This window comes from Stegostoma tigrinum, chromosome 11, assembly GCF_030684315.1.
Source record: "Stegostoma tigrinum isolate sSteTig4 chromosome 11, sSteTig4.hap1, whole genome shotgun sequence".
In the NCBI taxonomy this organism is placed as follows: domain Eukaryota; kingdom Metazoa; phylum Chordata; class Chondrichthyes; order Orectolobiformes; family Stegostomatidae; genus Stegostoma; species Stegostoma tigrinum.
Genome location: NC_081364.1, coordinates 12,561,074 through 12,585,802, shown reverse-complemented (window position 1 = coordinate 12,585,802; position 24,729 = coordinate 12,561,074). Strand labels below are relative to the sequence as shown.

At 40.8% G+C, this 24,729-nt stretch overlaps 1 protein-coding gene across 4 annotated transcripts in view; it reads left to right on the top strand.

Moving 5' to 3' along the window:
• LOC125460291 (twinfilin-2) overlaps window positions 1-24,729 on the top strand; it is a 117,691-nt gene that overhangs the window by 12,151 nt on the left and 80,811 nt on the right. For all 4 annotated transcript variants that reach the window (XM_048547604.2, XM_048547603.2, XM_059649767.1 and 1 more), the window contains exon 2: window positions 15,019-15,096. In XM_048547604.2, the coding sequence (XP_048403561.2) occupies window positions 15,019-15,096 (78 nt within the window). The remainder of the gene's footprint in view (window positions 1-15,018; window positions 15,097-24,729) is intronic.

Genomic DNA, 24,729 nt, shown 5'->3' with positions numbered 1-24,729 from the left:
GTTACAAGAGGAGCATTGCCACATGTTCAAGACATATTCTGGCTCTCATTAGTCAGAGGCTCAATGTGGGAGGGCAGAGGAAGTGAATGAAGAAAACTATGCAGCTATATTTTAAACATGCTGAATTTATATTATTTTGTGATTGCATAAATCGTTACTTCTGTTCCTTTAATGTGTGTACAGTAGATCGAATTTTGAATGTTGTCATAGAAAATTTCGTGATTTTCTTGAAATGATTTCTTAAATATAAATCAAAAATTAGTAGTTGTAATAGTTAAAAAATAGTTTCCAATAGCTGAAACTAGTTCAAAAACAGATAAAACAGGAAACTTACTCTAAAAGAAAAGCTAGAGGTGAGGCTGAGATAAGACAGCAAAGTTAGAAATTTTTATATGTTAACGGTTCAAACTTGGGTCCTAAACAGTTACATTTTATGTCAACTTCTTCAATTTTAAATCCTTATTTATAGTGGGACCGCCCGTAAACTTGTTACAGTGTAATTAAACCTTCACACAATAATTACATATTCACATTAATGGCAAACATTTAATAGGACTGCACAGGGACAGGATTTCTTGTGTTTAAATGTGAAATTAATTATGATTAAGTACCCTGCTCCAATTGTACCGCCAACCCCTCCCTCAAAAATGGAACCTTCCTTTACATGAACTCTACACTAGATTAATGCGCAATTCCACAGAATATGGATTGATGTTACAAGTAAAACTGTAGTTTGACTGTACAAAGTTTGAAAATTTTGTAAGATGTTAGAGACATGGGGCTGATTTTTGGGTAAGCGCAAGTTATATAAAGTTATTTTTTGGAGAGATTCTCACTGCAAGACCTAGTGAGATTTCTTGTCATATCTTACAAAATTTACCTCATTAACTTCCTGCGCACTCCACTGCTTTCCTTCTCGTCCAGTTCTAGTCCTGTCTTACTATGCACTGTTCCCGGAACAGTAGACCCAGAATAATCTGCCAGTGAACTGGTACACCTTGCACCTATGCCAACTTTAAAAACATGTTATGTATCTGTCAGTCTAGAGCTGCCTGGTACAATTCCTGTCATTTGATCCAGACATGGCAAGTGAGTAAATTGGTACCCTGCTGTGCAGGAAGAATGCTGGTTGACCTGGTGTTGCTAGCGTAGGGCATCGTATTCCCTAAGACCAGCTATGGAGGCCATAGCATCAGATCATTCAACCGTGATAAAGATTGCAGTATCAGATGTCTGGAGAAATGCCAACACTGTAGGAAGAAGTACAGTGAACTTTATTCATTCCATCAGCATAAGTGTCTCTGTTACCTCATATTAACTGCTACTGTACCCACCTCCCACCAAGGATTGTGCTGTATCACTCTTAATATTGCCTGCAACATATTTCCCAATTGCCTTCACCCACTCAAACACCTGGATGCCCTCTGAACTGCCTACTCACTCATGTGGAATATTTCTACACCTGTGCCAAAAGTAACACTTGTGCCACCATTTTCATATTCTGTAATGGATGCCTCTGACACTTTCTGAGAGTAGAACAGACTACAATAGGGCACAAAGATGCAAAACAGGTGGTGAGCTTCCCAACATTTGGCTCCTAATCCTTCATTCAGAGAGCATCCTGACTGACCAACTGAACACCATCTCCGATCCCTGGACAGGTATCGGATGCTACCCTGGACTAACTGTGCAAGGACCCACTGATCATAGCTATCGTCTTTGACTTGCATGAGGTTTTCCAACAACTATGATAAGTTTCCTGCCTGTATATGGCAAGGCAAGACAAATAATGTGAGCCTGGTATCTCTAGCTGATGGAGCAAATTGCAAGGCAGTAAGGGATGCTGTGAGCATCACAGTGGGCTCAGATTGAGTGCACACCATGACAGTACCCAAAGAGCTTGGAGGTGAAACCTGACCAATCCATGAGCTGAGTGGATAACCCTTTGTGCAAAGTGCCCTTACTGCAGCCTCACAGCTATTACATCACTGCAGTGCAGAGCTGTCACGTAAGTGGACTGGAGATGTGTCGTGAGGGTTTTTGTAGCTTACATATGTCAGAAACCAATGTCTGTGGACATAGGGTGTATGTGGCCAGTGGACATGGAGTATGCTGTGAGATGTTGGTATGCGATGCCTAACATGGAAGTCCTTCAGAGCGAGCGGTGAGTTGAAGTTGCCAGGTATTCACTCTGACTTCCACATGGAGAATTCTCAATATCCAGCTTGTTTGGCATGTTTGATAAGATAGGAAGCTGAATATTAATGAGATGACTTGAGATGTTAGTAAGATATTTAACAAGAGATAATCCCCCTTAATTGGAAACTCACCGATGCCTAGTGAGAAACTTGCCTTGCCACTCAGCAAATGCCTAAATGGTGCAGAAGAAAGGTCTCTATGTTAAGATAGGCCTTACCAAACTTCTCACCTGATTCTTCTACAAGTTTTACCGTAGCCCACATTGCTCAGACTTGTACACTTTTCATTGTACTCATGTATTCCTATACTTGAGTATATGTGACAATAAAATCTAATTGTAATTCTAATTCTACAATTTGACCTATGGTATTATCTTGAGTTTGTAAACAGCAGTTCAGCTTAGTCACCTACACAACATAGGAGATATGATTAGTAAAATTGCAGATGACACCAAAATTGAAGGTGTAGTGGACAGCGAAAAAGGCTACCTCAGAGTACAACAGGATCTTGATCAGATGGGCCAGTGGGCCAAGGAATGGCAGATGGAGTTTAATTTAGATAAATTTGAGGTGTTGCATTTTTGGAAAGGCAAATCAGGGCAGGATTTATACACTTAATGGTGAGGCCCTGAGGAGTACTGTTCAACAAAGCGACCTTGGAGTACAGGTTCATAGTTCCTTGAAAGTGGAGTCTCTGGTGGATAGCATCATGAGGAAGGCATTTGGTATGCTTGCCTTTATTGGTCAGTGCATTGAGTACAGGAGTTAGGAGATCATGTTGCGGCTATACAGGACATTGGTTTAGGCACTTTTGATGTATTGCATGTAATTCTGGTCTCCCTGCTATAGGAAGGACGTTGTGAATATAGAAAGGGTTTGGAAAAGATTTGCAAGGATATTGCCAGAGTTGGAGGGTTTGAGCTATAGGGAGAGGTTGAATAGGCTGGGGCTATTTTTCCTGGAGCATCGGAGGCTGAGGGGTGACCTTATAGAGGTTTATAAAATCATGAGGGGCATGGATATGGTAAATAAGCAAGGCCTTTTCTCTGGGATGGTGGAGTCCAAAACTAGAGGGCATATGTTTAAGGTAAAAGGGAGAAGATATAAAAGGACTTTTGGGGCAACCTTGTCACACAGTGGATGATATGTGTCTGGAAATAGCTACCAGAGGAAGTGGTGGAGGCTGGTACAATTACAACATTTAAAAGGCATTTGGATGGCTCTATGAATAGCAAGAGTTTAGAGGGTTATGGGCCAAATGCTGGCAAATGGGGCTAGATTTATATAGGATATTTGGTCAGCGCAGACAAGTTGGACCAAAGAGTCTGCTTCTGCGCTCTATATCTTTATGAGTGTATGATGGTAACATATGCAGCAATTTAAAAGGAGCAACTTGTGTTGGCAATTGATGTTACTACTTGGCTGTGTGGCTTAGAGAGATTATTATTGAGCAGTTTGGTACCCTGCAGTATTAATGCAGCTGCTTTAGAATATCTGTTTTTCAGGTGGTAATATATCTGTTTTCTTCAAACATGATCCAGTCCTTTGTAGATTCATTCATTTAAGGGAAGACTATGTCATCTTTAATGTATCATGACACACTATGAGGTGATCAGAAAGCCTTTTGGGCTCTTCACGCCCTAAAGTAGAATGTTGTGGTTTTGCAAATAGACCCTATCTGACAGAATGGTTAAGAAGCCCTAACCCTGACCGTTAACCACTGACCTTCATTCCTCAGACCATTGAATATAGGAGTTGGGACGTCATGTTGAGGTCGTACAGGACATTGAGGCCATTTTTTGAGTACTATATACAGTTCTGGTTGCCCTACTATAGAAAGGATATTATTAAATTGGAGAAAAGACTTACGTGGATGTTGCCAGGGCTGGAGGGCTTGAGTTATAAGGAGAGACTGGATTGGCTGGAACCTTTATCACTGGACCATAGAAAGTTGAGTGGTGACCATACAGAGGTTTATAAAACCTTTAGGGGAATAGCTAAGGTGAATAGCAAAAGTCTTTTCCCTAGAGGTGAGGGAGTTCAAAACTAGGGCGCATATTTTTAAGGAGAGGGGAGAAAGATCTAAAAGGAACCTGAGGGGCAACGTTTCACACAGAGGGTGGTTTGTAGGTATAATGAACTGCCATAGGAAGTGGCAGATGCAGCTATAGTTACAACATTTAAAAGACATTTGCATAGGTGCATGAATAGGAAAGGTTTAGACGTATATGAGCCAAGCACAGGCAAGTGGGACTAGTTTTGTTTTGGGAAACTTGATTGGCATGGACGAGTTGAACCAAAGGGTTCGTTTCCATGCTATATGACTGTATGACTTATTGTTCAATATAATCATATTGTCCGTGTGTACACTTGAATATATTCTTCTTTTGGTCATAGCAGGCCACATATTTCTCACAAAACTTTGATGCTTATAGAAGAGAAATTGAAATGCTCCCTGTGATAAAGAATCCATGAGATCCTATAACACAGGGCTTTTGAAAGTGGGTATTTTAGACCTGAAACAATCTGAAATGATGGGATGATAAGCTGTGAGGCAGCAATGGTTGCTGCAGAGCCCTGTCAAAGTTATTACAGCTGCTCTTGCACTCACTCAGTTTTCATCAGGGTTCGCAACAACTTTCAAAGAGGATTCACAAAGGGAAAGAAAATTAACCTTAAAAGAAATAACAAAAATTATCCAGTTGTGGACCTTTGTTTCAGTTCAAGTTGCAGTGTCATGTCGAATAGTGAAATAATTCCGCACTGAAGAGTTGATTCGGTCCATTGTGCTTGCTTACACCCATTATAAAATGTATCCTATGAGTCCCCTACCTTTCCCAGCTTTATCTTTTTAATTATTTATCCAATTCCGTATTGAAAGCCAGAATTTAATTTGTTTTGGCCATGTCTTAGCCCATCAATTACAAACTTGTATTTATATAACAACACTCTCAACTGCCCTGATACTTTTGTCAACTCTCTTAAATATATGTACACCATTTGCTGGGTATATAACTTTGGGTAAGGTATACAGATGATCCAAAAAGAAAATATCATGGGTAAATCACCACAAGTTACCTTTAATTTGGCTACTTATTAAGAAACTTCACAATCAAGTACTGAAACAATGATTTGAACTTTATTGCATGTAACAACCAAAATAAGACCCCTAAAAGTAAGCAAGTTAAGTCTCACAACTCACCTTAGCTCTTACCCAATTAATTGTGGAACCTGGTCAGGATTTCAACCAGAAGTATCTGTCTCTGGAAGTGTCCAGGGGCTTGATCCTTGTACAGTGTTGTACTTTGAAGTTCTGCTAAAGGTGGAGTTCTAGTGTTCGATTCCTTATACAGATTTTCATCCTCCAGGTTATGTATGATGATTTTTTTTAAAATGCCCTTTCATCCAAATAACTGCAAGACTGCAGTTTGCCTTCTTATCAGAAGTAGCTTATTTGTTCCTTGCACATTGGGCCTTAACTTTCAGCTTGAAGACATACCTTTCCTGTGATTAATTCTTTAAATTCTTTTGCAGGGCAATTCTTGTCCTTCTTGGCAATAAAGCATCCAGTATATCAAGCAGGCGTCAAAAAACATTATTTTGTTTATATAATCTCATTTCCCTCTTTTCGCCAGATAGGGCTGATTACTCTCAATTCCCATATAGGTTTGTCCTTGTCATTTAATAGTTTACTCTAAACAGTTATTGCTGCTGCTTTCCATATGTAAGTTTATCTTTTGTTGATTTTTTTTCAATCTATGAGCAGTTATTAAAGTTTTGAAGTTTATATCACAGAAGGTTGGTCTCCAATTCAAAACTGTGACATGATGGGGTAAATAACACTGCATGAAGTGAAGCGATTATTGTCAAGCCTCTTGCAACCTGCAGTGAAAACAAGCCCACTCTACATGTAACAGTTGACAGAAAAAAAACTTTGCCTGTTTGTGCTATAAATAAGCTCTTGGAATGTATGGTATAATTTTCAAAGCTTTGTAAGGTAAGCATATGGTCCACAAAAGTTTTGGCAAAAGACCTGTAGCTCGGGTTGTGGGTGAGGTTATTGACTTGTTGGCCGAGCTGGCTTGTTCTGTTTCAGATGTTTCATTACCATGCTAGGTGACATCATGAATGGAGTGTCCGATGAAGCGCTGTTATTCTACTCCGCTTGGAATTTATACTGTCTGGTCGGTTACAGTGAGTAGTGTCATTTCCAGTTTTGATCTGTAAGGGATTGTATTTGAGTCCAATTCTGTATGTTTGTTGATTGCATTATGGGTGGAGAACAATGCCTCCAGAAATTCCTGTGCATGTCTATGTTTGACTTGGGCTACAATGGTTATATTGTTCCTGACAATGAAGGCTATCAGCTTAACTGGGACAAGGTAACCATAGTAGACCAAGCCAAACATAGACACATAGGAATTCCTAGAGGCATGGTTCTCCACCTGTGATGCAATCAACAAGCATATAGAATTGGACCCCATATACAAACCCATGCAGATCAAAACCGGAAATGACACTATTCACCATAACAGACTAGAAGTACAAATCCCAAGCGGAGTAGAATAACATCGCTTCATCGGAGGCTGCACTCGTGATGTCACCTAGCATGGTAATGAAACATTTGAACGAAAACAATATTACAAGTAGGGATTGATACTGGATATTTGCTTTGTGGAAGTTCATTTGCAATAGCTGCCACTCCACAATTGTGGGAGGAGAGTTGTATTATGCATTTAAAGCTGCCAATGCAGCAGCTTCTCTGAATTCCAGACTGGTGAAATTTTCAAACTAAGAATTTTGATGTTGGAAATTCCATTAAAAATGATGTGGCTGAAGAAACTGAAGACATTGTTGCAGATGACAGAACGATAGGTGGAGGGACAGGAAATGTTGAGGAAGCAGGGAGACTGTAAGAGCACTTGAATGGGCTAGGAAAGTGGGCAGACCAAATTCACTGTGGTGAAGTGTGAGGTTATGCATTTTGGGAGGAAGAAAAGAGGCGTAGACTATTTTTCTGAGGAGGGAAAGGTTTCGGAAATCAGAAGCACAAAGAGACTTGACAGTTCTTGTTCAGGATTCTGTTCAGGTTAACATTCAGGTTCTGTCGACAGTAGGGAAGACAAATACAATGTTGGCATTCATTTCAAGAGGACTAAAGTAATATTGTGAGCAGCTTTGGGCCCCAAATCTAAGGCAGAATGTGCTGGCATTGGAGGTCTTCAGAAGAAGTTTATAAGAATGATCCCAGGATGAAGGGCTTGCCATATGAGAAGTGGTTGAGGATTCTAGGTCTGCACTCAGTGGAGTTTAGAAGGAAGAGGTGGAAATCTGACTGAAACTTACAGAATACTGCGAGGCCTAGATAGAGTGGATGTGGGATAGATGTTTCCACTGGTAGAAGAGACTAGGATCTGAGGGCACAGTCTCAGAATGAAGGGATGACCTTTTGAAACTGAGATGAAGAGGATTTTCGTCAGCCAGAGAGTGGTTATTCTGTGGAACTCATTGCTGCAGAGGGCTGTGGAGGCCAAGTCATTGATTGTATTTGAGACAGAGTTAGATGGGTTCTTAATTGGTAAGGGATCAAGGGTTACAGGGAGAAGACAGGAGAATGGAATTAAGAAATCAAATTACACAATGGACTCGATGGGCCAAATGGCCTAGTTCTGCTCCTACAACATATGGCCTTATGGAGATAATAAGGCGTCTGCAGTTCACAAGTGCTCCAAATGTCACTCTCCTGGGTTACGAATAATCATAATCTGCTATATTCCATATTAAGAAATGATACATTAATGCCTTGAAGAGTTTGTGGATGCAGAGGTTGTGACAGTATTAGAAATAAATGAGCTAATCAGATGCCTATTGTATGAATGTGTTGTTCTGCAGATCTTAGTCCCACTGTTGACTAAATCAGATTAATTAAGAGCCTTCGGAGGCATCCAAAAAATGCTCACAGAGAAGGAGGTTGACAAGTGCCTTCTATTCCCTGGCAAGCTTGGATAACGGTGAACTAATTTCTATTCTATTGTCCAAAGTCCTTACAGTTCCAGAATTTTGGGTCAGTAATGTGTGCCCTTTTATTGTTTAATTCACATTAGTCTAGATTTGTCCCATGGTTCAAATACAAACAATATAAGCACACCCAGTTAATGAATGAATGCTGTAGCATAACCAGTTTATAATATCCTAAAATAAATCAAGCTATGACCGGATGTTTACCCAAGGAATAACTTTATCGTTAATATAGCCCAATATTTATTGCTGATATAATATCTACTTGTTATTTACTATTACTGTGAAGATGAAGCATGAAGTTTGGAGAAAGGGGTTCAATTTCTGTGATCAATAAAAATTCTTTTTCACAGAGGTACATCGTAGTGAACAGCATCAAAGCCTTAGTAGCTCCATCTTACAGCTGAGGATTATTTGCTTACATTTGGACCCTAAAAATCTGCTTTCGTTGGAACTTGATCTTGAACATGCCGTTGGTGGCTATATCAAGGAAGTTCTCATGCCCTTTTATGATTTGCCAGTCTCATGACACGGCAGGAAAATTAGAGAAAGCATAGTGAATCCAGCTCTTTATTATCCACGGGCAGAAAGCACTTCTGTACATCTGTACATTGTATATTGCTTGGTGTCACATTTAAGGCTGTCTTTAAGTTTGACCCAATGGTCATTCAATTTGTGTAGGCTTGGAGTTATTTTAATGTTGCTTTTCTCCATGCAATGATTCCAAAATTCAAGCACTTTAATCCTGGCCTCATTTTTTGCCTTGCATAGTGTAAACTACATTCTGTGACCTTGGAGTTGTATATTTCCCTTATTTAGATTTGTTATGATGGTGACGAGCAATATGCTGGTAGTGAAGACCCACTAATCCAGCAGTCACATCATTAGTATTTATTCACCAAAATGGCTTTGATCACCTTTTATATCATTATCCAGAATAAAATGCACTTTGACCAGCCTTCTTTAATAAACCGTAACCTATTCATTATGAAACAAAACTCGTTCTTGAAATCAAGTGACTGACACCGGTTAACGTCTAAACTGTAATCTGGATTTACAATTTTATCCCCTTTTTCCAAAAAACTATACACACTTGCACAACAAAAAAACAAAATATTTTGTATATATGATGTTTTGTATAAAAGGTAAAAGTTTTCCTATCCCAACAGGTCAGAGAACATATAAATCAGTATAGTACAGCACAAGTACAGGCCGTTTGGCCCATGTCTGTGCCAACAATGGTGCCATTCTAATTTAATCTCATCTGCTTGCATATGGTCTGTATCCTTCTAATCCCTGCCTGTTCATGTCAAATGCCTCATAAACTTGGCTAATGTATTTGCTTCCACCTCTCTCGGCACTCTGAGTAAAGCAGAAACTTTCCTCGCACATCTCTTTTAAACTTTTCCCATGACCTTAATCCTATGTCCCTTATATTTGACATTTCCACCCAATGGAAAAGAGTCTGACTATCTACCCTATCCCCCATGCCTTTGATAATTTTGTGCACTGCAATCAGATGGCCCGTCAGCCTCCGATACTCTAGCAATAATAACCCAAGTTTGAACAAAGAAAAGCAAAGAACAGCACATCACAGGAGCAGTCCTTCTGCCCACCAAGTCTTTGCTGACATATGATGTTTTTCTAAACCAAAAACCTCTCACCTCTGCACAGTCCATATCCCTGTATTCTCTGCCTATTGATGTATTTGTCAAGATGCCGCTTACATGTTGCTATCCTGACAGTGCATTCCAGGCACTTAGCGTCCTCAGTGGAAAAAGAACCGTCTCTCGCATTTCCTTTCCATCTTAAACGTAAACCGATATTCCCTGTGATGTAGAGGGGCCGGTTTTCAGCTGGCTGGATAAGGTCAGATGTCACACAACATTGGGTCATAGTCCAGCAGGTTTATTTGAAATCAAGCTTTGGGAGTGCTGCTCCTTCATTAAGTGAAGTGTCACTTTAACTGATGAAGGAGCTGTGCTCTGAAAATTGGTGGCAACTGTCTCCTGTGAATGCAGCAGTGCATGCACATTACATTTGGGGTTAATAAGAACTGCTGCTGCTGGATTCAGAGATAACACAGTCTGGAGCTGGAGGAACACAGCAGGCCAGGCAGCATCAGAGGAGCAGAAAAGCTGACATTTTGGGTAGGGGCCCTTCTTCTGACCCGAAACAACAATTTTCCTGCTCCTCTGATGCTGCCTGGCCTGCTGTGTTCCTCCAGCTCTACACTGTGTTATCTCTGTTATTTCTAGCATCAGCAGTTCTTACTATCTCTCTATGATACTTCAAGGACTTATATTGTCATCTTCCAAAATAGAGCATAAAACTTTCTTGCTAACCAAAATGTGACGGGCTTTGAACATGTGAAAGGGGGTCGAAGAACAAAGGGGGAGGTCTTAGATGGAGTGATGGAAAGATGAGATTAAATGACAAAAGGTTTCATGATTCAAGAACAAAGAAAAAGGTAATAGAACAAGTTAAAAAACAATAGATGTGTCTTTTGGACATGTAAATGCAAGGATCTCAATAGCTGTAGTTCAAAAGCAAAGTAAAGAAATTGCTGAATGCGGTGTTGAGTCCAGAAGACTGAGGGACTAATTCGCAACACGAGGTAGTGTTCCATGACCTTATATTGATTTTCATTGAACACTGCAGCTGACCAAGGGCAGAAAGGTATGAGTTGGGAACAAAGAAAAGAAATAAGATTAAAAAGTGAGTCAAAGCTCAGTGTTGGTTAAGTAGAGTTGTTCTGTAAAACATTTATCCAGTGCATTTGATCTGACCTCTCATGTTAAGCAGACAACTACGAATATTGTACATAAAATTGAAAGTGGTGCAAATAAATCTCTGTTCACCTGATGGGACTGTTCAGAACCTTGGTCAGTGAAAAGGGATAACACAAAATGACAGATTTTGCTTTTTTCTGCATTGCATAGAAATCATTTGTAGAAAAGTGAAGGGGTAACTGCGAAATGGATCAGGCTATCATGGAGATTCTGAAAGGTGACTAGTTCTGAAGGGAAGAAACATGCATGACACTGCGCTGAAGCTGGTGGAGGCAAGGAGAGATGAAACTGTAAAGGATGTGGTCAGCTGGCAACTAGAGGTTTGGGTGAATGATGTGGAGGTGCTGCTTGAGGGACTGGGAAAGCATGGAGGATCCTTCAAAATCATGTGAAAACACTTTGAGTAAGAATGAAGGCTGATTGGGTTTATCAGGTCATGAGAAGGCTCAGTCATATGCAGTCATGCTTGTTGTTTGGAATAGAAGGAAATGGAAATTAAGGTCAGAGATAATGGGAACTGTAGATGCTGGAGAATCCAAGATAACAAAGTGTGAGGCTGGATGAACACAGCAGGCCAAGCAGCATCTCAAGAGCACAAAAGCTGACGTTTCGGGCCTAGACCCTTCATCAGAGAGGAAATTAAGGGTTTGTTTGTTGGGGCACTAGAAGTATCTTGAGGAATAGAGGAAGAAAACTGTAAGGCAGAATAGACAATCAGAGTGCCAAAGGCAAGGGGGTCAAGGGCCTGCTGGGTTCATTTAGATACAAGGAACTACTGAACACAAAAACGTAGCTCTCGGAATTCCATTGTATCATCTAGCCAGATCCCTGAACAGGAAGAGATTTCAGTCCCTCAATGACCAGCTCAATTGTTACTACAGGCAACAATTTCTGTTGGTGTGCACCCACTATCCAATGAACTTTTTTTATTAAGCATTATTCCCTGGTTCCTTTAATTTTCACTGTTTCCTTCCTTATTCCCATCATCTCTAGGACTGGTTTGTGGGTGACAGATTGATTACTTTTCTGGCCATGAACATAAGAAATTGGAGCAGAAGACTAAAAATCCTGTCATTCAATATAATTATGCTCAACTTTGGGTTTCAACTCCTCTTCCCACCTGGCCCCTATTTCCCTTGATTCTGTGAGAGAACGAAATCCATCCATTTACATACCGAGTCTCTCTGATCATGAACATTTACAAGTTCCATGCTTAAAATGAAAACAAAAAACAGAAGCAACACATAGATGGTCAGACATAATGGGAAATGCAGATGCTGGAGAATCCAAGATAACAAAGTGTGGGGCTGGATGAACACAGCAGGCCAAGCAGCATCTTAAGAACACAAAAGCTGATGCACATCAGCCTTCCTTATTCCCATCATCTCTAGGACAGTTTGTGGTATCCATGAGGGACCTCATTAAACAGACAATTTGTCATTCAAAGATACACATTTTGTTGCATTCCCTAGTCTCCCAGGCAGCCTTCTGAACTTCTTGGGAGGCATCATAATGGCATGATGCCTCTTTTTTCCCTTGGTGTCAAACAATTCCAGGGGTGCATGGGGATGATGGGCAGAGTTTGAATGATGCTTCTGGATTGCAGCGGATGAAGTATACCACATTGGCGGATGTGCTTGTGAACATCTGCTTGATGTGGAAGGTCATCTTGGGCCCTGGGATGGGGGGTGAGGGAGGTAGTGTGGGGGCAGGTGTATCACTTCCTGCGGTTGCAGGGGAAAGTGCCGGGTGTGGTGGGGTTGGAGGGGAGTGTGGAGCGAACAAGAGAGTCGCGGAGAGAGTGCCAAGCGGAGGTTTGGGGACCGCTTTGTAGAACACCCACGCTCAGTTCGCAATAAACAACTGCACCTCACAGTCGCGAACCATTTCAACACCCCTCCTGTTCCTTAGATGACATGCCCATTCTGGGCCTCCTGCAGTGCCATAATGATGCCACCCGTAGGTTGCAGGAACAGCAACTCATATTCCGCTTGGGAACCCTGCAGCCCAATGGTATCAATGTGGATTTCACCAGCTTCAAAATCTTCCCTCCCCTCACTGCATCCCAAAACCAGCCCTGCTCGTCCCCGCCTGCCTAACCTGTTCTTCCTCTCACCTATCTCATCCTCCCACCTCAGGCCACACCTCCATTTCCTAACTACTAAACTTATCCTGCCCCCTTGACCTGTCCGTCCTCCCCAGACTGACCTATCCCCTCCCTACCTCCCCACCCATACTCTCCTCTGCACCTGTCTTCTCCTCTAACTATCTTCAGTCTGCCTCCCCCTCTCTCCCTATTTATTTCTGAATCCTCTCCCCATCCCCCTTTTCTGATGAAGGGTCTAGGCCCGAAACATCATCTTTTGCGTTCCTAAGATGCTGCTTGGCCTGCTGTGTTCATCCAGCCCCACACTTTGTTATCTTGGATTCTCCAGCATCTGCATTTCCCATTATCTCTGACCATCTATGTGTTGCTTCTGTTTTTTGTTTTCATTTTAAGCATGGAACATGTAAATGTTCATGATCAGAGAGACTCGATATGTAAATGGATGGATTTTGTTCTCTCACAGAATCAAGGGAAATAGGGGCCAGGTGGGAAGAGGAGTTGAAACCCAAAGTTGAGCATAATTATATTGAATGACAGGAGTTTTAGTCTTCTGCTCCAATTTCTTATGTTCATGGCTAGAAAAGTAATCAATACATATTTCTATCCATATATCAGTAAGTGGAAATTCAGTCAAAACTTCCAAGACATCTTGGAAAGAGGACAAATAAAGTGTCAATTAGTGTTAGAGATGACAAAATAAGAACAGAAAATGCTGGAAAAACTCAGCAGGTCAAACAACATTTGTGTAGAGAAACAAGGTTGTGTTTCAGATTGATACCTTTATTAAAAACTGACAGAAGGTGCTCTGATGACTTGGACTTATGTTCCACTTATCTGTGGAAAGAAACAGATTTATCTAATGTAGTTTTCAAGTATCTTTTATTTTTATTTCAGCTTTCCAGCATGTATAGTATTTTGCTTCTGCATGTTCACATTCCTGTTTCAAAACGTAGTTTAAATTATCCAATGCACTCTGTCAGTTTCAAATCTTCCGACATCCAATAACTTCAACTCATCCAAGACTTTGCTGACCATATCATAACCTACACCATGTCCTATTCAGCCTTGATATGCTTGCAGACCTGTATTGATTCACAGTCCCTTAATTTGAAACATTCATCCCCATGTTCAGATCACTTGTGTCCCAATCTCTCAACTTTTATTATTGTTTTCAGTCCCATACCCCTTTTAAGAGTTTTGCATGCCTTTAACTCTGACCTATTGTGTATTCCAAAACTTCTTTTGATCATTAAGGGCCATTCCTCATGTAATCTGGGTTTAGGTTTTGAAAATCCCTCCCTAAAACTGACTCATTGCTTCCTTTTCCTTTATTTACAAACTTACCTGTAAAGACACCTCCTTGATTAAGCTTTTTGCATTTCCCATTGTATCCGTTTGTCTCGGTGTCAATTTTCATCTCATTATCCCTCTGTGAAACATCATGGAAATATTTTTCTCCACAGAAGGTGCTATTTAAATGCAAATTGTTACATTTGGCATGGGTTGTTAGAGTTGGTACAGCTGAAGAAATAGGTTTGCTGTGTTTATATTAATTTAGTTGAATAAAAGACCATAGACTGAGTGAGCTGCATGCTGTACGGCTATGTAAATTATATATGTTATGTGTGATCTCTTGAGCTCTTCCATTGGCCTTGCCATTCCCAGCTAAATTTGGGGATTATGTTCACCCACGGTGTATCAGGTTCTCCTGATCACATGCACACACTCTGTATCTAATACTGGAGTCTTACAGAACATCAGTGCTCTACTGTGTACTTCAGTTTCCACAACACAGCTTGACGTGGCAAAATAGTCTCTGAAAAGCTTAAATTGGTTGTCACGTTTTGCTGGAAGGAGTAGTTTGTGGGATTTTGTTTAATCAACATGTTTCTGGTTCTCCTAGCTACCAGGGAACTGAAGGACTTCTTTGCAAAGGCCCGCAATGGATCTATTCGCATTATGAAGGTTATAATCAAAGATGGTGAGTTTCGCCTTTTTATGCATTTACTATACTATATTCACCTCTAATTAAAAATAAGAATGTTTGTGCTCTTCTTGGAAAGGAACACAGATTGGGATATTGTATGTGAAGAACAGCAAAAACTTGGACTTATGTTGAAGTTTTAAAATGCTGCTGTATCGACCTTCTTGCCATAATTATTACAACATTAGTATCCTTCTGACTGAGTTTTATTTAAGAGCAACGTTGAAGTTTTTTTTTGAAAAGGGTGCCGCTTGTTAATTACTTATTAGAGGTGTGTATTCCACTCATAAAAACTCTCAGGTTATGGATAGTTTTTCTGGGCCTTTCTGACTGGCTGGCTGGTGGCACAGTTTCCGTAAGTTTTCCCTCTCAAAATGCATTCAACCTATTGGATACCTTTGTGTGAAATTAGCCTGTGATGTTTCATCCCTGATTAGGTGAGATAATGAAAATCGTAAAATATAACCGTTTGAAAGGGAGGACCTGTGTTCATACAAACATTTGGAGTTAAAAAGTCAACTATCTCTCTGATCCTGTGTTTTGCATTAAATATGTTTGAGCACCATCACTCATGCCCACTGTAAGTTGCAACACCCTTGATAAAAATGCCATAATTAGGCTACGAATAGGAACATATTTTCAGTCTTATTTCAGACAACTGACATGGGAGGGAGAATCGTATGTAGCTGCAAGAGGGAATGCTAGTCTGACAGTAAAGACATATTGTTGGATATGGTGCAAAATGAATAGTACGTCCAAAATTTTTCCAAAGCATACTAAACTTGATCTGACACCCACAGCACGATGAATACAAAAAGTATTATTTATTTTTCAATGTTACATCAGACTTCTTAAAAGGTCTTAATCTTTAAACATTGTGATGCTTCCATATGGCATTCCATTCTCGGGTTTTTGATGGGTTTTGTGACATTTGATAACAATAGGAGTTATAGTGACTGAAAATTCGGTTCGTAGATGTGAATGCATTCTTTAACTGATAAGGTAAATTAATATCTGGCATTTTGGCATCCCTTGTTAGGATGATCGATCATGAAATATCATGTATATGAAGGTCAAATTTTGTTTGTTAACATTTTGCAGGGGAAATATCATGCTGTCTTTCCTTTAAAAAGATGTACCAAATGGCGTGACACGTTTACTGATGTAGTGTCCACGGAGAGTTAGGATTTGGATTTGCAATTCCCCAAACACTCATGTGCATCATCGGGTCAAGCGACTTGCCATTAACCACCACCCCCAACCTCTTTTAAACGTGGGGGAATATTAAGGTATAACTCATTGTGATTCCCATCTCCTGATTAGTAGAGTGGCATTGACATATCTGTCTACCAGTTCATCAGTCTGTTATCACTTCCAGGACTATAAAATACCAAAGAGAAGTCCAAAATAGGAGAGACGAGGTAGGAGGAAATCACAGTCCAATATGCCTTACTCCATAATCAATAACCTGGACAGTTGTTGCACAGCTAAATTTCACAAGATATTTTCCTGTTAATGTCAGCAGTATGCTGGAAAATATAGATTAAGATCATTTTGTACTCTGATGAGAATTTGTTTTTGCATGGTGAAATAGTTTTATGAAGCAACTCAAAGTCAGGAGGGTGGGTTGGGTTACTAAACATGTTGTGATGTCAGTTGACTTGAGCGACATGATGGGACTTATCATTTTCTCTAAAAGTGATGACAGCTGCAGGCTATGCTTAAAATAGTGCATGCAGCTGATGGGTTTGGTTGAATTGGACTCAGAGCAACATCATGAGTTTCTGCAAAGAATGAAAACATGCTACTGATATAAAAGAAAATATTACACAATGCACACGAAAGCCGTGGATAAAATTGCAGTTACAGATTACCATGTACATAGATGATGTACATTTGGATACTGTTGTCTGACTTTATATAGAATTTGCTTCTTTCCAGAGATGTTTCCAGGAGGAGAGCATCTTGTGCATTCAATTGTAATATTTGCATTTAGAATTTCATTTTGCCAAACTTACAGAAGCTGCTATTAATTCTCCAATTACCCATCAGCTAAGAAATGGCATGTCCTTACCATCTGAAGTCTTGTTACCTGTCTTAAAACATCGGGTCTCAGCTATTGAAGACTGAGATGAATTTGCAAGATTTAATGTGTGGCATGCTACAGGAACCAGTGCTGAAAATTCAGTTGTTTACAGTTTATATAAATAATTTGGATGAAGGGATGCAAGATAAGGTTGCTAAATTTGCTGATGACACAAAGATAGATAGTAAAGTAAGTTATTACAAGATCATAAAGAGGCTTCAAAAATATTGATATTTCAAGCGACTGAGCAAGGATGTGGAAAATTGGAGTACAATGTGAGAGAATGTGAAATTGTCTGTTTTGGCAGGGAGAATAAAAAGAAGCATATTATCTAAAGCAGACCTTCGAGGCCACAGGGAACTGGGTGTCCTCGTGCTTGAAAAGCAGAAAGCTAATATGCAGATACAGCCATTAATTAGGAAACTAGCAGAATATTAATATTTATTGCAATAAGAATTGAATACAACTGTAGGGATGTAATGCTTCAGTTATGCAGCATATTGGTGAGACCCTATCTGGAGAGATATATTCAGCATTGGTCACCTTTTTTAAAGAACGGTTTAATATGTTGTAAGCTATTCAAATAAGGTTTATTCAGACCAACAGAAATGTGTAGGTACAGTTAACGAGTAAAAGTTGAACAGGAAAGGCTTCTAGGGGACTGCTTTGTGGAGCACCTGTGCTCAGTTCGCAACAAACAACTGCACCTCTCAGTCGTGAACCATTTCAACTCCCCCTCCCACTCCTTAGACAACATGCCCATCCTGGGCCTCCTGCAGTGCCACAACAATGCCACCCGAAGGTTGCAGGAACCCTACAGCCCAATCGTATCAATGTGGACTTGACAAGCTTTAAAATCTCCCCTTGCCCGACCGCATCCCAAAAACAGCCCAGCTTGTCCCCGCCTCCCTAACCTGTCCTTCCTCCCACTTCAAGCCCCACCCCCATCTCCTACCTACCAACCTCATCCTGCCCCCTTGTCCTGTCCATCCTCCCTGGACTGACTCATTCCCAACCCTTAACTCCCCACCTACACTCACCTTTACTAGCTCCACTCCCGCCTCTTTGACCTGTCTGTCTTCATCCACTTCACTAACGATGTCTGTATCAGCGCCAACTCGTGCTCCCACGAGGAGTTCGAAGAGATCATCTACCTCACTACCTCCTTCCACCGCAACCTTAAGTTCACCCGGATCATTTCTGATACCTCTCTCTCCTTCCTGGACCTCTGTCTCCATCTCTGGCATCCACCTGGAAACCGATATCCATTTCAAGCCTACCAACTCCCACAGCTACCTAAAATACACCTCCTCTCACCCACCTTCCTGCAAAAAGGCCATTCCCCTATTCCCAATTCCTTTGCCTCCGCCGCATCTGCTCCCAGGATGAGGCATTCCACTCCCAGACATCCCAGATGTCCTCATTTTTCAAGGACTGCAACTTCCCCTCCAATGTGGTCGAAAATGCTCTAGACCATGTCTCTTGCATTTGCCGCAACTCATCCTTCACCCCCCTTACCCGCAATAATGACCAAAACAGAATCCCGCTCATCCTCACGTACCACCCCACCAACCTCCAAATCCAGTGCATGATCCTCCAACACTTCCGCCATCTGCAATCTGACCCCACTACCAAAGACATTTTTCCCTCCCCACCCTTATTTGCTTTCCAGAGGGACCACTCTCTCCGTGACTCCCTTGTCCACTCCACACTTCCCTCCAGCCCCACCACCCCCGGCACTTCTCCCTGCAACTGGAGCAAGTGCTACACCTGCCCCTACACCTCCCCCCTCAACCCCATCCCAGGCCCTATGAAGATCTTCCACATCAAGCAGATGTTCACCTACGTATCTGTTAATGTGGTATATCATATCCGCTGTTCCCATTGTGGCCTCCTCTACATCGGGGAATCCAAGCGGAGGCTTGGGGACTGGCTTTGCAGAACACCTACACTCAGTTCACATCAAACAACTTCACCTCCCAGTCACGAACCATTTCAACTTCCTCTCCCACTCCTTGGACAACGTGTCCATCCTGGGCCTTCTGCATTGCCACAATGATGATACCCGAAAGCTGCAGGATCGGCATCTCGTATTTCGCTTGGGAACCCTGCAGCCCAAAGGTATCAATGTGGACTTTACAAGTTTCAAAATCTCCCCTCCCCAGCCACATCCCAAAACCAGCCCAGCTCGTTCCCGCCTCCCTAACCATTCCTCCCACCTCAAGCCCCACCTCCCATCTCCTACCCACTAACCTCATCCCACCTCCCTGACCTGTCCATCCTCCCTGGACCGACCTATCCCCTCCTCAACTCCCCATCTACATTCACCTTTACTGGCTCCAACCCTGCCTCTTAGATCTGTCTGTCTCCTCTCCACCTATCTTCTCCTTTATCCATTTTCTGCCTGCCTCCTCCTCTCTCCCTATTTATTTCAGAATCCCCTTCCCCCTCCCCCATTTCTGAAGAAGGGTCCCAAAATATCAGCTTTCCTGCTCCTCTGATGCTGCTTGGCCTGCTGTGTTCATGCAGCTCTACATCATGTTATCTTATATTATTTTTATCTCAGGTTAGTATTGGTTTATCCCATTTCAATGGCTGTAGCAGTCTAATTTGATCTCATCGTGTAGTGGCAATCAAACATACACGCCTCAGTCCTCCCTAATTATTCCTTATTTGATTAAAAACCTGGTTAAACATTTTATTTACAGCTTTTTTTAATCATTTGTGTATTTTGTTCAATCCTCCTGTGTTGATCTTTGGGGTGGATAATTTTGATACTAGTTCAGTTATGATAGTTGTAATAAGTTGTTACAGCTCAAACGTCACCTGCAGGATGATGGAAGCATGGCTCATTCCTTTCAACTTTGTCTTTTTTTCTTGTGAGTACCAATCAATTCTCCTTCTCATTTAATTCTCCGTAGTGCTGAAATTACCGTCATTTACTGTAAATTTCTTTCTCCGATAACTTCAAGATGATAGACTCTGATGACAATTCAAAGCCAAGTCAACCCTGTACTGTAAAGCAAACTCAAGTCATCCAGTAGCTCAGCCACGCAAGTCAACAATACACCCAGGCACTGTTAATGATTGACAGCCAGTGTTATTCACAATTGTAATCTAGAAGGGTAGTTGTGTTACTGGAGGATTGGTATATGTGCCAACCTGCTTCATGTAACCCTAGAATACAAAGCCCTGTGATGGATGATCCTATTTGATTAAACTCTGGGACTGTCTTGTCCAATCTTTAGGACCCTGAAATCTTGCCATAGTCAACTGACATTATAAGGTCTTCAGACCTGAGTAAGTTGGGAATACCAGCTCCCAGAGATTCTCTTTCAAATCATGTCAGCCTGACTTGAACCTATATCACTGTTTCATCATTGGCACTTGGTCAGAATACTGAAATTCCCTAACAGCACACTGTGAGTATCCCTGCGCCCTAAGGCCTGCAGCAGTTCAAGAAGATGTCTCATCAGACACCTCATTTTCTCCAGGGCAGTTAAGAATGGAAAATAAATGTTGGCCAAACTAGTGACTCTCAGATACCTTAAGCATATAAAACATAAGTATGTTGTGTCCCTAAGAATGAAAGTTTGCACTCAATATTCAGGAACTATCCAGTGAAATAAATCACATTGCTAAATTGCTACTTGGTTATGAACTCATTAACTGTTTCTTTCTTCGCAGAAGCTGCTCGATCTGCTGAATTTTCCACTACCTTCTGTTTTTATTTCAGATTTCCAACATCTACAATAATTTGCTTTTATTTATATGTATGTTGCATCACTAAGATATGCATTTACCCACATCTAACAGCACCACATTAAACTATGCTCATCTACAAGCCCATAATCAAAAAAATGCATTTGTTAACATAAACCACAATATATTAATGTAAAGTGAGTCTGTATTTTGTTAGTTGCACTGAGTGTAATGATCAAATGAGAAATATAAAATATTTGTCTTGCAGGATGGAAAATTAGACCTCTATATAACCTGTTCCAGGTTTTAATGGCATCTTTCTTCCATGCCACGTAAGTGTCAGTTCTGGTAGCAATCACAACAGTTCGGGCAGGGATTCAAAATTGCTTGCTTGCACTGTCAAATATACAAACTTGAACTGTGTACAGACCCTGGAATCTGAGAAGGCAAAAATCAGATCCCCAACATCGGGAAAGGCCAGTTAGCCAGGATTAAATTCCCCTTCCCAAATAATTTCTCCACAAGAAATCAGTACATGCCTCCAGATTCATGTCTGCATTTAAGAGGCACACAGCAGATGCAATACTGTCCTTGCTGGACTTTGGAATGAGTTGCTGCTACTTTGTCTTCTTTGGATTACATTAACCAATGCCATGCCTTCAAGCCGCTGTGATCTAAGTTGCGCAGGACATGGAGGCTGACCAAGGGAGGGACACGTGATTGTACTGGGCATTATAAAGAAGTCATGCCGTGGTTGGAAGTCATATTGAACAGAAGATAGAAGGACCAGAATATTTAGCTCCTCACTGCAGAAGTCTGAGTGATTCTCCTGGCTTCCAGAGAATGAATGCTGCCTGGCTACCCTTTTCAATACAGCACCAGAATTAATGACCCCTTAAGGGAAGAAGTTGTTAACTTACTGCCCAGCAGCCACAAAATTTACCATGTTCTTCATGCTTGCATATGTAATAAGCTGAAAATTGCGTGAGAAAAGCCAAACTGCGTCTCTGGAAGTGATGCTTACTTCTCCACCCATTGTTTAACTTTGGCTGTAAAGCAGAATATTCCACCCATAAAGTTCTTTGAGTTTTTAAAAACCTGGAAAGTAAATAGCTGAGTAATTCTAAATAATAGTCTCAGGCTTTTAATTGTGAAATTCAGTTTTTCAGTTGCAGTCTTGTGGGAAAGATGGATGATCATGGATTTTTAAAAAGTAGTCATGTTTGAACCTCTCCAATAAAGTTTCTTCCCACCATACTACTGAACTGATCAAATACAAATGACATCCCGGGATGATGGTGATCTATCCCTCAGCCTGTTTCCTGACCTTTCTACAGAATTTGATGCAATTGATAGAACAAGCTTCCTTCAATGTTGCTCGCCTTTGCTCAGCTCGGTGGAATTATTCCCACTTGCTTCCATTTAAATCTAGTTGTAAGTAAAGAATCATTTGCAACGGCTTCTCTTTTGACATTCTTCAGGAGTTTCTATTCATAACCCATTTTTTTTCATTTACATGAGGCTTTAGACAAAATGATTCAAAAATATGTTGAATTCCACATGTATATTCATGACATAATCACTACTTCTCTTGACACCACCATTGCCTCTGATTTGTCATGCTATTTGTCTGACAATTAATAGCATATGAAGATAAATTTTCTCCAATTTAATATAGGATGGAGTGAATGGTCCTCCCTATAATCTCTTTCTAACCATTGACTTCCTCCCCTTCCTGATAACTATCAAACAATGAGAAGACCATTTGCAAGCTTTTGTGTCTTCTGCGTTATGAAGCCTACCTACTTTCACCATGTTATCACTATCTTACCTACTATTACAGCTTATCCATGTTTGTTGCCACTTAACTATTCCAGTGCTCTCTCGGCCAAATTTTTGTCATACAGAACTTTGCTGCCCACACCCTAACTTGTATCAAGTCCTGTTCACTACCATAGTTGCCCACTTGGCTCATGGCCTTGATTTTAAAGTTCTCATTCCTGTTTTCAAATGTATCTGTGTCCTCATCCTTAGTGCTGAAACTTTAGACCCATAGCATCTGGATTATCTGTGCACTCCAATCCTTGCCTAGTGCATATCCTTGATTTTGATTGCTCCCTGATAGGCAACAGTACCTTCAGCAGTGTGGCCTTGAGACCTGGAATTTTGTCCCTAAATCTCCGTACCTCTTTCCCTTTCTTTAAGATGCTTTTTTAAAACACCTTTTGATCCTTGCCTTAACATCTCTGCATGTGAATTGTTTGTCAAATTTGGTTGGTTAGTATTTCTGTGAAGCACCTGGAAATATTTTAATTGGGCACTGCCCTAAAGGTGCAGAAAGAAAAATCACAAATGTGGTTTCAGGAATAAGGAGTTTCAGTTATGAAGCTTGGTTAAGGAAATAGGAGCTATCATCTTTGGAAAAGTGGAGGCTAATAGGAGATCTCATAGGTGTTCAAAGTCAAGAGGAGTCCGAGACTGAGAGGATGCAGATTTAAAACAATTGACAAAAGAAGCAACAGAGTTGTTCAAAAGAAAATGTTTGTACTATAAGTGGTTCAGACCTCACTACACTGCTGGAATGTGTAGTAGCTCCGGAGACAAAAATACAAAAGGAAATTAGAGTGTTATCTGAAAATGAAGAAAGCACAGGATTATGGGAGGAAAAAACATAAAACAGAAATTGCTGAAGGTACTCATCAGGTCTGGCAGCATCTTGAAGGGAAAACAGAGGTAGCACTTCAAGTCCAGTGACTCTTCTTCAGAAGGAAGATGAGAGAATTGCATTATACGAATTGTTCATTCAGAGAGCTCATGCAGACTTGATGGGCCACATTACCACCTCCTGCATTGTAACAACTCTGCGATTCTGTAAAGAAAGCACTATATGAATGCAGTTTTTGATATTTCATTCAATTCGATCCCAAGGACTGAATTGATTGCCCTCTGTTGTATCACAAATGTGATATTCTACTCAAGAAAGGAAGGGAGAGAAATCTGGAAGTCTATAGGTCAGTTGGCCTAATGTGAAAATGCTGGAATCTACTATTAAGGAAATAGTAGCAGGGCATTTAGAAAATCACCATGCAGTTGAGTAGAGCCAATGTCATTTAATGAAAGGGAAATTTTATCTGACAAATTTATTCAAGTTATTTGAAGATGTAACCATTAAGGTAGATATAAAGGGAACTAATAGACAATTGCAATTGGATATCCAAAAGGTGAGGCATGTGAAAAGATGCCTCAAAAAAAAGGCTACTGGACAGGAGAAGAGCCCATGCTTTTGGAGGTATTGTGTTAGCCTGGACAGAGTGTTGGCTAATGAACAGAAAACAGTGTTAGGGTCTCAACTATTTACTATCTAAATGAATTACATTGCTGGCTCTACAAAGATAGGTAGGAAAGCAGGCTGGAACAAGTGAATATTGGAAAGCTGTTCTGAATAATTTCCTAAACTGGCCAGTTAATTAATGGTCAGAGAACTGGCTTGATGTCCAATTAAGGACAGTAGGTAGCTCTTGAATCTAAAGGGCCATGCAACACCTTCTAGTACTGAAGAAGCAGAGATCTGCCTTCTCAGGCAATGAGAGGCCTTGAGATTGAGCTAATCATTCTTCAACTATTTAGACTTTCAAATAAAAAAATCAGCAATTACCAGTGGATCTCATAAGGGGATCTACGACATGTGGCATTCTACTGGTGCTGCTAATGTCTGGCAGGTTGGGATTATCTCAAAGTGCCAGTTCCTCCAGTCTGCCGCCAGTACGCTGGGTCTAGCAGCTGACCAAGCTTGAGAGAAAGGCAGTTGGACCATTAGTATACTAGCTGAGTATGCTTACTAT